Raw genomic sequence first — 14,137 nt, forward strand, 5'->3', positions numbered from 1 at the left:
CCAGTTATATGTTCTCCATGAAGAAATTAATCTGGTCACAGAATTCCATACCTTTGTCCTTCTGAATCTAGCTAACTATATCAAATGGCCACGTCTTTGGAAAATTTAAAAAAAAATACAATTGTAGTATCCAGGTTGTTTTTTTATATATGCATTTTATAGGCAATAAAGCATGAATCTCAGGGCTCCTGCACTCAGTTTATATGCAAAGCCAGCTCATATCTAGTGTTGGTTCTTACCTGCAGATCCCAACATCTAAGGCAGTGCATCCGAGAGGTTGCCAGCTTTCTTCTGAGTCTCATCTGACTGCATGTTATGGGTCCCGCGTTCTAGCAAAGGGAAACTTGATGGGTTCATAGAGCATCTGTATATAGCAGCAACCAGGATGTGGAGCTTCTTCCACAACAAAATAAGACTATTGTTTGTTTTATTTGCTTTTTAGGGAGCTAGAGAAAAACAACATCATATAATTTTAATTGCTTATGCTGCTGTCTGGTTTTATTATTATTTCCTTTTTGTAGCTTCTATATTTTATTGCCCTTGTTATACGTACCCTTTTATTGACCGGGGTGAAATCCTGTTGGTTTCTAAATAAATGTATACTGGCGATTTCCCCTTTATAGTGGAAAAGAAGGAAGGTGCACTCGTGTTCATACTAAACAACAACTTGCCTCTATTAATGCAAGCCACGGTGTGAGTAATCAAGACCATTTGTAATGATTTGTGCTGGAGTTCATATTTATTTCTCTTAACATATATGTCTTTGTTTTTGTTAGTCTTGTAAATTCTGGCTTGCTGGAGAGATACATCTTTGAAATGAAAGCTCCTCTGCCTTGGCCAGCTCATGAGGAATATTCCAAAATGCAGGTTAGTTGTGAGTGCTTGGTTTCCTGTTCCTTTCTAGTGAACGGCTTAATTTGCCTAAAGGTTTAGCCTCTGTTTTTGAAGTGGATTTAATTAATTGGCACTCTATTGTTCATTTTCATAAAGATGTCAGGTTACCCAGACTTGATTGGTGTTTATTGTGAATGTTGAACATAATGTGTCCTAAGGGAGAGTTATGGTTCTCTTCAGTTGATGAGAATATAGGCTATAGAATATAACCTATTAGAGTAATAAAGTTTTAACTGCTTGCTGTACCTTGAATGTGGAAAGACTCTTACAAATAATTAAAGAGTAATGAGAAAAACTTTTCTTCAAAGGAAGAAATGCTTCTTCCTTTAACCTGCCCCTTCAGCATACTTCTGTTTCACCGCAATCCAGACAAGGTGGCTTTGGACAACTTTAACCAGTTTTCCTTTATTATTAAAAATGCTGTTGGTCATATATCTGTTCCAGAGTTATCAAACTGCCTTAGCTGTTAATTTTAGTGGCAGAGTCCAGAACATAAGAATATTGAGCTCTGTGATTTTGCCTCCTGGGGAAAAAAATTCCACACATACAAAAAAAAATAGTCTGATCCATCTATTAGATATAAAAATACTGTTTGGTCAAGTGCCTGTTTTCCTTGCCCTTTCTTTTCCTTGCCCTTTCTGTAATATCCATTCAATTTTGGCTCTGTGGATAGGGACTACTGTATTTTTTCATATCTGTGGCACAGTATAGATTAGTAAAAAGAACTTGTTGTTAACAACACTTTTGTCCCTTTCCTATAAATATGCATTTCCTCTAAACCAATCTTTTTCAAACTGGGGAACTTTATGATGTGTGGACTGCAACTCCCCAAATTCTCCACTGCTCTAAACCAAACATTCCCTCTTTTCCCCTTCCCTTTAGCCCAATTCCCAGTCAGATCTATATTTTATAACACTGATCTCCACCACAATTAAGCTCAGTGTCAATTCAGAAAACCAATGTCCTTTCTCAGAAATATTTGTTCAGAGTGTTCTTTCCTTCGCGTTCACCAACAGGATATTTTAGAATTAAAGGTGAAGTAGACAGTGGCAAGCAGCAAGGTGCAAGAGATGGATCACCTCCACTTTGATGAAATCTTGTCTTTCTTGATTTCTAGCCCAAAGGCATTCCATCAGGTTATTTATCTGAACTATAAGATACTTCAGTATGCTGGTTTCCTGCTTCCTATAAACCAGTCAGGGATAGAATTTGACTTGAGTGGCGTAAAACTCCCTTGAATAAATAAAATTGTTGACATTGGAAGCTGCTGTCATTTAACCAATATAAGCAACAGCTTCTTATTACTTGTAATCTTGCAGAACAAATTGGCATTTTAAAATAGTATGTTCAGGTGTTACATCTGTTTTATGCAAGATAGAGGTTTAAAACAATAAGTGGTTAATTTTTATTAGGATTATTACTTACTAAACTTACATTAAAATTCCCTAAGATGCTACAGCTACTAAGGAGGCAAAAATAATTTCACCTTAGAATTCATGTTTTCTTGCTGTAACTGAGAACTGAGGAATTGGGAGGGGGGAGGGGTTGAATACCAAAATGCAGGAGAGAAAGTGCTTGTGTGCTTAGGGATCTGTGTGCCGTAACAACTCGGTCCATCAATTATTCAAGACCTGCAGTGCCTCAGTTGATTGCTGTGTAGTTGTAAAACTCAGGTAACTGAATTACGTTGTGCAACTGAATACAGAGAAGTGACATCAAAGCTTCTTTGATCTCACTTCCCCATGTGAATCTTCTTGTGAATGGAAAGGAAGATAAAGTGTGAGCAAGATCAATAATAAGCTCAATGAGCTTTAGTGTTTTTTTCTTTTTAGAAAGAAGATGTATCCTTTCCCCTAGGTCTCTATTAAATCTGGTTCAAAGGGTGCCCAGTTGCAAAACTTTGGATACATGACATGTAAGCAACAGTTACACCATAAAAATACTGAAATAATTTATTCCATTCCCCCCTCCCTCCCGCCCACCCCCGATGCCAAACCCTCTGTTTTTAATGGTCTTTACAAGTGGTACAGCTTTATTCTCATGAGGGCCGGCATCAGGAAACAGGTGGAAAATATTCCAATTTCCATGGCAATCAGATCATTCCTCCCTCTTCCACTTTCTCAGTTGCTGAACAAGTGAAGCAGAATATCTGCATTCAAGTACCCCTCCCAGGCAAGCAGACCAATGTCTGATAACTTTTTCGGGCAGCATCACACGATTTCACAAGCACTATAAGGCAAGGTATAAAGAATCATTTAAAATCGTAAAGCCATTTCACAATCCTGAAATCCTACAGATTTTCGCCCTTTTAACTTTCTGCTGCTATATATTGTCTTGAGCATATGAAATATATTAAATAATTTATTCTGCTTTTTTCTTTAATTAATACCCCTTTGTGTGCAGATTAGTGTTGAGTAATGTATGGTTGCCATGTTGCCCATTCTAATATATCTTGCTTGTATTTTTCTCTTGACTGTCAGGTGTGATTAATTGGAGTCATTAGGGCCAGAATTAGAGAGCCAGTTTGGTGTAGTGATTAAGGCATCAAGCTAAAAGCTATGTGTTCTAATTCCGCCTTGGACACAAAGCCAGCTGGGCTACTTTGGACCAGCCACTTTCTCTCACCCTAGAAAGAAGGAAGTGGCGAACTACTTCCGAAACCCTTGCCAAGACAACTGCAGGCACTTGTTCAGCAGCTTCCAAGAATCAGACATGACTGAATGGAAGTGGGGGGGGGGAAGGGGGGGAGTGAAGAATGGGTCAAGAAGCTTGCAGATGTTCTAGTCATAAATTTATCACTGTGTCTCCTAAGAAAGCAAGGAGAGTTGCCTGTTTGCATCAGATGGCCGTGATTCTTTGTGCATATGCATCCTTATTCATAGCCGGTTTGAAGATATTGGTTGCTTTGGGTATACATCTTGATCTATCTATGAGGTGTTTGCATTGTATGCTGTGTTTGGATTTTCTGATTTGTTAATTGTAGAATGAAAAAGAGGGAGGGATAATACAAGAAGTTAATTATATTTTAGATGTCTAGTATAAAGACTTGGTCTGCACCAAGCAATTAGGACCAGAATTAGAGAATCACCTTTAATAGTTGATTTCTATGCAGTTTTAAAATATATGATATGAAAAAAATGCTACGGCTTTCTACACGGAAGGGATTTTCTATTTGAAAAATAGAAGAATTGTATCTTTTTGTTCTCAGTGACTAATGACAATTATGCAAATTTTATTCATGTTAATATTTTCAATTTACATAATTCTTTACTAAACAAGCAAACACTTTAATGAGGTACAGTAGTAATGCCAGCCTCTAATGCTATTTTCTGTTTGTTAGTTTAACAGTATTTCTAGTTAACTTCAATTCAAAACACTGCAAAACTTTCCAAACTTTCTTTTTTAGAGGACCTTTAATGTGAGTGCCCAGCAATGAAGTTCAGTAACACACATACACAAATACGTATCTGTGTGTATAGATAAAAGAGAGACAGAAAGTTAATAGGAAAAAATGTTTTTGTGTCAAGGTTTACATGCTGATGTTATGTACATTATCAAAGTCTTGTGATGGGACTGGGTGAAAGTTATTTTTATTAGTACATGAGCAGATTTTAATTCCAAATATATTCTGGATCAGAGGCCTACAGTTGCAAGAAAAAGTATGTGAACCCTTTGGGATTATGTGGTTTTTTTGCATGAATTGGCCATAAAATGCGCTCTAAACGTCATGTAAGTCACAACAATAGAAAAACACAGTCTGCTTAAAATAATACTACACAAACATTAGCTGTTGTCATGTTTTAATTGAAGATAAGATGGAAACATTCACAGTGCAGGGTGGAAAAAGTATGTGAACCTTTGGACTTAATAACTGGTTGACCCTCCTTTGGCAGCAATAACCTCAACCAAACGTTTCCTGTAGTTGCAGATCAGACCTGCACAACGATCTGGAGTAATTTTGGACCACTCCTCTGCACATAACTGTTTCAGTGTAGCAATATTCTTGGGATGTCTGGTGTGAATCTCTCTCTTAAGGTCATGCCACAGCATTTCAATCGGGTTGAGGTCAGGACTCTGACTGGGCCACTCCAGAAGGCGTATTCTGTTCTGTTGAAGCCATTGTTTTGTTGAATTACTTGTATGCTTTGGGTCATTGTCCTGTTGCATCACCCATCCTCTGCAGAGCTTCAGTTGGCAGACAGATGGTCGTAGACAGTATATTTTGCCAGTAGTGCTGTGGAACATCCAGGTGCTCTTTTGCAAACTTCAAACGTGGACAGATGAAACCAAAATTGAGGTTTTTGGGAAAAACACACAATACTATGTGTGGAGAAAAAAGGCACAGCACACCAACATCAAAACCTCATCCCCACTGTAAAACATGACGGAGGGAGCATCATGGTTTGGGGCTGCTTTGCTGCCTCAGGGCCTGGATGGATTGTTGTCATTGATGGGAAAATGAATTCCAGAGTTTATCAGGACATTTTGTAGGAAAACGTACGACCATCTGTCTGCAAACTGAAGCTCTGCAGAGGATGGTTGATGCAACAGGACAATGACCCAAAGCATACAATAATTCAACAAAACAATGGCTTCAACAGAACAGAATACGCCTTCTGGAGTGGCCCAGTCAGAGTCCTGACCTCAACCCGATTGAAATGCTGTGGCATGACCTTAAGAGAGCGATTCACACCAGACATCCCAAGAATATTGCTACACTGAAACAGTTTTGTGCAGAGGAGTGGTCCAAAATTACTCCAGATCGTTGTGCAGGTCTGATCTGCAACTACAGGAAACATTTGGTTGAGGTTATTGCTGCCAAAGGAGAGTCAACCAGTTATTAAGTCCAAAGGTTCACATACTTTTTCCACCCTGCACTGTGAATGTTTCCATCTTATCTTCAATTAAAACATGACAACAGCTAATGTTTGTGTAGTATTATTTTAAGCAGACTGTGTTTTTCTATTGTTGTGACTTACATGACGTTTAGAGCGCATTTTATGGCCAATTCATGCAAAAAACCACATAATCCCAAAGGGTTCACATACTTTTTCTTGCAACTGTACTTTTTAAAGGTAGGATGCCAGCTCTATAGTGCTCTAGTCTAAGGATTATTTTAGAAACAAATGTTTGGATGAATCAAGCATCAAGCTAGAAACCAGGTGCCTGAGTCCCACTTTGGACCAGTCACTCTCAGTCCAATTCACCTTGTAGGGTTGTTGTTGTGGAGGAAATAGAAATAGGAAGTAATGTTGGATATGTCCGCTGCCTTTACTTATGTGTAAAAATAATAAGATTTTTTTTAAAAAAATAAATAGTAAAAAATGTCCAAATATCAGAATCTAATAATTTTGTGTTTTTTTAAGCAGATTTTATTTCTACTAGAATTTGTTTCATCATTTTCTCAACTGTTGAAGTCATGTTTGTTGGTGGACACTCATCTTGTGCTTCAAGATGAGTTATTGAAACCTCTTTTGGAAAAATTCTTTGTGATTCTTTCCTTTGGTTCCAAGGACAGCATAGGTAAGTATACTAGTAAGGAGCAGACATCTGAAAAATTTGTATAAAAGTTGTATGAGTTGATGTCAGCGTTTTGTTTTCTACAGTCCGGAAAGCAAAGCAAAGCAAAGTATCACCATAACTCGGTGATACTTGTTGAAGATTCAATATTTCCAAATAGGAACGGAAACATTTCTACCTGCTCACCCTTGATTAAAACATTATTTTTGCTAGTGCTTCTTGCTTTGTGTTAATTAAGTGCGATTAGCACCGAGACTGCCATTTAATTTCTGGGAAACAAAACATGGTTTTAAGTCCTAGGTAAGCCTGTTGCTTGCCGTTGTTACTATCAATAACTTAAAATGCAGTAATATGTTTAGTTACTTTGAAGTTATCTCTTGAACTATGTCTCAAAGTTATAAATCTGTGAATATGGTCATAGTCTGTTAATGTGAAACACAAAAATTTGAATAAATGTAAAGACAGACATAAAAAAGCAAATATTACCAGCAGATTGTATCCAACTTCATTTGTATATATGTTATTGTGGCTTTATAATTTAATTTTAGAATATTCATATGGCGTATAAGTCTTGTCCTTCAGGTGGAATGGACAGTTTCTTATCTTTTGCTATAGTTAAACAGGTTAAGCTGAACTTTTACTTAGATGCTTACCTTTTTTCCTTATGTTTACATGGCAGGAACTGAATTATTGTCTGCAGTTCATCGAACATGGGAAGAGCTGCTTGTTTTTTTAGCTACACTATTAAGAAAATGTGGTCATAGTGCACTACCATTTGTATCTCTTGCATTAGCAAAGCATTGGGCTTCTATAATAGGTAATACCTGGTTTTAAAATAATGTTCTGTAAAGCCTTTGACTCCCCTTGAACAGTTTTGATACCGTGGATTATGGTATGCTTCAGGAACACCAGGCGGGGATGAATCTGGGAAGAATTTGGATTGTGGTTCTATTCTTGATTGGGTAGATCATTCATAAGTTTTGTCTCTTGGATTGAACGATACCAGAGATGAAGGGTCTTTTAATGTCCAAGAGCCGCAGGTAACACTTTATGGTTGAGATAATGATGAAAAGCAACTGGAGCCATGGCTTTATTCTTCCTGGATTGGAAGAGAGATTTAAGTTGGATATGAGACTACTTTTTCATGTAGTCATCCCAAAATGTCAAGAAATTACGCCACCAATTTCTGGCAGCTGTACAGTAATCAAAGATGACTTTGGGACTTGAAGAAAATAGCCTAGAGGGCTTTATGCAAACTTGAGGCTTCAGGTTGCCTGCCTTTGCTTTAATGAGCCTTGGTGGAGCAGTTGGCTAATGCCTCCTTAAGTAACACCAGCTGCCTGCAATTAGTGCAGGTTCGCATCCCACCAGGCTCAAGGTTGACTCAGCCTTCCATCCTTCCGAGGTAGGTAAAATGAGGACCCAGATTGTTGGGGGCAATAAGCTGACTTTGTAATAATGCCGCTTGGGGGTGTGTGTGAAAGCCCTAATAAGCAGGCATATACATAGAATAAAGGCTACTGCTAAGTTTGTAAGCCGCCCTGAGTCTTCGGAGAAGGGCGGGATATAAAATGGAATTAAAATAAAAAATAAATAAAATAAATGAATCTTTCTTACCCTTAAATTATTGCTATGAAACCCAATTTATTGTTTCATGCAAAAAGTATAGGACACAAGAAGCCTACAGTGAGATAGGTTTATAGGTGACGACCATCCTGCTAATTAAGGATTTTTTCAATTTATGCAAATCATTGATGTTTACACATATAACATAAGGCTAACATGTGGAAGATATAGTGATGGCACCTGCAATTTACAAGGACATCTTCTGAGAGACATCTGAGTGGTGACACCTTAGCAATAGCTTTTTTGAGTAACTCAGTGTCTCTATCATGGATCCTTTGTTGAGGTTAAACTTTTTTTCTGTCAGAACCAAAGGTTTTCTCTCCCAAAATAATTTAGAAACGCTTCCTCTCTATGATTCTCCAAACAGACATGCAGACTTGGATTAAACCATTTTTAGAGAATTTGTTTCAGCTGTTACTAGATTCCATCGCATTTCAAAGTTTACTTAAGTTGATGTTTTAACTAAAATATAGGTGGTAGGGCATATTTTGATGTATAATCAACATAATCATCCTGTTACCTATTACCTTTTATTTATTTCTGTTTGTTCATTTCATATCCTAATACATCATTTGATATTTATGAAACTGCTGCATCATAAAATTTGTACCTCTTTGACCTTTTAGATACACTATATGAATGTGTCCGTCTTTCTACCAAACAGCCAAGTTTGTGTACAGCCTCCTTATATTTCTTAGCCCTTCTTTTTGCTGAAGAAGGCAAAAGAGAGTTCAGCAATAAAGAGGATGCATGCTACCAGCCAACAGTGTCTTTCCTTCTTGATGAAAAGAAGAACCAATCATCTGTAACCAAGCTCTGTGAATTGCTAATTCAGGTAGATTTGTGAAATAGAGATACCTACATTTTCCTTCACTGTGAATGCTTTGTCAAGATAAGTGAGATCAAATTAAGGAGGTGGTTATTTATTTGTCAGAAACATTTTGTTAAAAAGATGATGACTTACACCCTGGTCGGTACCTCTTTACTCTCCTACTATCGGGTAGGAGATATAGAAATATAGCCAGCCGTACCAACAGGCTGAAGAACAGCTTCTACCCATGGGCTTGGGTAGAAGGCTCCTAAATGGGAAATAACTCTATGTATGATTGACTTGCGAGGCCGCTGTGTTGTGTAATTAGCTCACATGGTGCAACAAGATGGTGGGTTTGTTGTCACTGTGAGTTGTGGTGGGGGAGCACGAAGGGAGGCTCAGCCAATCTCACTGTATACTTGTACAGGTATACTTGTAGGTTCATTCATTCATTCATTCATTCATGATAGGGATGGCACAATTAGGAGTAAAATCAGTTCATAGTTGTTTAAGACATTTATATAAATTTAAATATAAATAAATAAATAAATATCTCAGAGTGTTGTCTATAGAGATTCTCAGTCATCCAGGTCATGGTTGTCCCAAAGGTGCTTTTTCAAGAGGCAACTGGACTTTCTTGTTTTTGTTTGAAGACATTTCACTTCTCATCCAAGAAGCTTCTTCAGCTCTGAGTGGATGGTGGGGAATGGAAGGATTTATATTCCTTGCAGACACCTGGTCATTTGCAATTTTTTAGAGAGTAGTTGAGGCCTCTTGGAGGTTTATCTGTCCTCAGGGTCACCTGAGTAGCAGTAGGTGACAGTATTCCAGCTGAGCTATTCAAAATCTTAAAAGACGATGCAGTAAAAATGCTACACTCAATTTGCCAGCAAATTTGGAAAACTCAACATGGCCACAGGATTGGAAAAGATCAGTTTACATTCCAATTCCAAAGAAAGGCAGTGCCAAAGAATGTTCAAACTATCACACCATTGCACTCATTTCACATGCTAGTAAAGTTATGCTTAAAATCCTACAAGCTAGACTCCAGCAATATGTGGATCGACAACTACCAGAAGTACAGGCAGGATTTCAAAGAGGCAGAGGAACTAGAGATCAAATTGCCAACATACGCTGGATCATGGAGAAAGCTAGGGAGTTCCAGAAAAACAACTACTTCTGCTTCATTGACTATGCTAAAGCATTTGATTGTGTGGATCACAACAAATTGTGGCAAGTTCTTAAAGAGATGGCAGTACCAGACTATTTTATTTGTCTCTTGAGAAACCTATATGCGGGTGAAGAAGCAACAGTGAGCACTGGACACGGAACCACTGATTGATTCAAAATTAGGAAAGGAGTCCGGCAAGGCTGTATACTGTCGCCCTGCCGGTTTAACTTATATGCAGAGCACATCATGAGAAAGGCAGGGCTAAATGAATCAAAAGTTGGAATTAAGATTGCCGGGAGAAATATTAACAACCTAAGATATGCAGATGATACCACTCTAATGGCAGAAAGTGAAGAGGAACTAAAGAGCCTCTTGTTGCAGATGAAGAAGGAGAGTGCAAAAGTTGGGTTGAAACTAAACATTAAGAAAACCAAGATCATGGCAACTGGCCCCCTCAGGTCCTGGCAAATAGATGGGGAAGAAATGGAGGTAGTGACAGATTTTATTTTCCTGGGCTCCAAGATCACTGCAGACGGGACTGCAGCCAAGAAATTAAAAGACACTTGCTCCTGGCGAGGAAAGCCATGGCAAATCTAGACAACATACTAAAAAGCAGAGACATCACCCTGCCAACAAAAGTGCATATAGTCAAGGCTATGGTCTTCCCAGTTGCAATGTATGGCTGTGAAAGTTGGACCATAAGAAAGGCAGAGCGCTAAAGAATTGAGGCTTTGAACTATAATGCTGGAGAAGACTCCTGCGACTGCAAGGGAGTCCCTTGGACTGCAAGGCGATCAAACCGGTCAGTCCTAGAGGAGATCAAGCCTGACTGCTCTTTAGAAGGCCAGATCCTGAAGTTGAAACTCAAATACTTTGGCCACCTAATGAGAAGGAAGGACTCACTGGAGAAGAGCCTAATGCTGGGAAAGGTTGAGGGCAAGAGAAGAAGGGGACGACAGAGAATGAGGTGGCTGGATGGAGTCACTGAAGCAGTAGGCGTGAGCTTAAATGGACTCCAGAAGATGGTAGAGGACAGGAAGGCCTGGAGGAATGTTGTCCATAGGGTTGCGATGGGTCGGACACGACTTCGCAACTAACAACAACAACAATACTATCTGCTGATGCCTGTATTTGCATCCTGGCTTCTTTAATTGATAATTTATATCAGATGAGACGAATATAGGTCAAAAAGATAAGTAAATCTTACCCAAGAGCTTGCATTTCTTAAACAGCTGTGGCCTCGAGCCTTTTCTTCTTAAGTTTTCTTTCTGTTGGTAAGAACTGCTAATAATTTTTTCAGGTTCTGTTTTACTAGCATAACCTCCCTTTTTAAAAACCATCCTGGAAGAGATAATTAGAAAATCTCTAACTGATTATTACAATGGAAATAGTTATTTTAGCTGCTAGCCTGGGACAACATCATGTATTACAAATATATTTTAACCTAGGGATTTACTTCATAGTAAGGAAAATAAGAATGAGAATGTAAAAGCCAAGGTTTGCACCATACATTCTAATTTGTACATAAAAAGTTGTGGAATGGGGTGATGGTGGATCACAGTAATAAATGAATGGGAAAACAAGAAATCACAGGAATAATAGATGAAATGTTAAGCAACAATGTATTTTTGCTAGAATAGTAGGGGTGGTTTTTTTTTAATTAAAAGCTCCATACAGCTTAATTTTCCCCACCATATCATTATAGTAAATGTCACTATTTCATCCTATGTGGGTCTTAGAATTGAGATTTGATGTTACCCTTTAAGTGCTTAGAAATGTATTCATGATGACATTTCAACAAATCAGTTGCAGAATATGTGGAGAACTGAGAGGTTGGAAAGGAATTTTGAGGAAGCAGTGAAAGTGTTGTTTATCGCACTAACAATTTGGTAATAAATCTTAGGTATGTAAAAAAAGGATCCTGGAAAGGGCATGCCAATACTACTGGAGCAGATGGATTCATTTGCTATTTTTTAAAACATACATTGCAGGGGCGAAAAATAGTGTAACAAAATCAAAACAGAAATCAGAAGCAGTTACCCAAAATAAAGAAGACAAAATAACTTCTAAAGTTCAGAATTGAGTGTGGGAAATAATTGAGTGCGTCTCTAAAAAAGTATTTAGTCAGTCCTTTTATCAGTGTATAAAGAAAGACCATTACACTGAGGAAAAAGAATCTGCTTTTCTTTTCCATATAATAACCATAATAACATATAAACAGTCTTGAGCGTCAGTAATTTTAACTAGAAAAACTATTATGTCTATCAAGGTATCATTGCATAAGAAAAATATTTTAGACAATAGTTTTTGAATTATAATAAAGCTGGCTAAAAACAGTTTTCAATTTTCAGTGAATCTAGATCCTGAAGCCAGTCTTTCTCATTTATTTTGCTTTGATAATGAAAAAAGTGCCCTTGCTTGTTAAAAAGAAGAAGATGACAAAAAGCTACAGTCTTCTTGTTGTTTTTTTGAAAATATGTGAATCTTTCTTGAGTGCCTACACCACGGATTGGGACAAATAGCTGTAGCCAACTTGCCATTGCCAATTTTTCATGGCCAACTTGCCGTGGAACAACTCGCTGTGGGACAATTCGACAATTCAATTTATTTATTTTAAATAATTAAAAAATAATGTTTAAAAATATTTTAATTTTTGCCATTCAGTTTTCATTTTGTCATCGTTTGTCCTCCATTCTTTAATGATTCTGTTCCATTATTTCTTTGATATCAGTGTAACTTTTTCTGTGGGGAGTTGTCCTGTCGTGAGTGCACCACAGGAAGTTGGCTGAGGTGAGTCGGCCATAGCAAGTTTTTGTAGACCCCCCCTACACCAGGGGTGTCAAGCTGCTGGCCCGTGGGCCAGACGCATCACAACAAAACCACACCCACCCCATTGCCGGCAATGGGGAAAAAGCTCCGATACGTCGTGTGACATCACGTGACATCGCGAGTTTGACATGTCTGCCCTATACCATGTGCTGTTATAGGAATTTAACGCAATCCATGTATTTATTTTTTGTTTATTTAACGAAATTTAGAGACTTCCCATCTCACTCACAGAGCAATATTGGATTATTTTGATTGAGTTACATGTCTATTATTTTTTGTGTACCCCTAATGTTTCATTTAAATATAGATGACGATCAGTAAAGGTAATTCAAATAAACATTTTCAAAAGCATAATGTGGAAATTTCTGCATGTCAGGATCTTATATTTATCTTTGATAACCCATTCTGCTTTTTTCACAGACCTATGAAGTAAACTCTTTTCAAGATGTGGTAAAACGGGTTGCTGCAAGTGCCTTGCTTCCCTTGTTAGCTATTAGTAGAAGTGCCCAGAAATGTGCCCTAGAAGGTAAGATGTTACCTAATAATTGGGGATTTTAAAGCAGGTGTCATTAATTGTGTAGTTATATAGAAATAATGTCCCCATTGTAACAGCTTTGTAATGTCCAGCTATTGTTGGATTTGTTTCCTGTGATATGGACGATGGCTTGCTGGTTATGTTCACTGTCAGAGAAATTAAGAACCTGAGAGTGAACAGCAGGTTCTTGTTTTGGCTGGTATGTTCTTGCTGTGTGCGTTGAACAGATTCTCATTGTCACCATTACGACCCGTTTTCAACTGATGGTGTCTTAAGTGAGATTAGTGACGAGAAGCTGATGATCCATATTACAGCTTCTTTTGGATTTATGCACCTGAACAATCGGCCGGGATATACGTGTCCTTCTTCTATACCCTGGTATTAGCTGTTTATAGATACAGAGTAATGACTGCAGGAAGCAATGCCAATAGAATGATTTTGATATTTTGAGTAAGACCATCGTGGAAAAGCTGGCAGATACAAAACTTTACAGAAAAAAATGTCTTCAAGAGGCTTGCCCAGTTGTTACAAGCTGTTTGGAAATAGATAAAAAAATAAAATACGGTAAAAAGAAATTTGAGAAAATGTCCATAACCTTTTTTTTCTTTGTCTAGAATTAAATCATACTGGCTGGAAAGGTGCCAGTGTAAGAAAGTATTTTGATTCTTTCAAAATAATTAATGTATCCCCAGGCTAGTATTTTATACTTCAGAATCAAAATAGAGAAGCAAATCTGAATGTAATACAATTT

At 37.8% G+C, this 14,137-nt stretch overlaps 1 protein-coding gene across 1 annotated transcript in view; it reads left to right on the forward strand.

Moving 5' to 3' along the window:
• Positions 1-14,137, forward strand: part of RTTN (rotatin) — a 97,514-nt gene that overhangs the window by 65,618 nt on the left and 17,759 nt on the right. Inside the window, exons 37-41 of the mRNA XM_083358722.1 lie at positions 777-867; positions 6,264-6,417; positions 7,094-7,231; positions 8,667-8,875; positions 13,272-13,377. Of these exons, the coding sequence (XP_083214848.1) occupies positions 777-867; positions 6,264-6,417; positions 7,094-7,231; positions 8,667-8,875; positions 13,272-13,377 (698 nt within the window). The remainder of the gene's footprint in view (positions 1-776; positions 868-6,263; positions 6,418-7,093; positions 7,232-8,666; positions 8,876-13,271; positions 13,378-14,137) is intronic.

The sequence above is a fragment of the Vipera ursinii genome (genome assembly GCF_947247035.1).
Source record: "Vipera ursinii genome assembly, chromosome: 3".
NCBI classification, from domain to species: Eukaryota; Metazoa; Chordata; class Lepidosauria; order Squamata; family Viperidae; genus Vipera; species Vipera ursinii.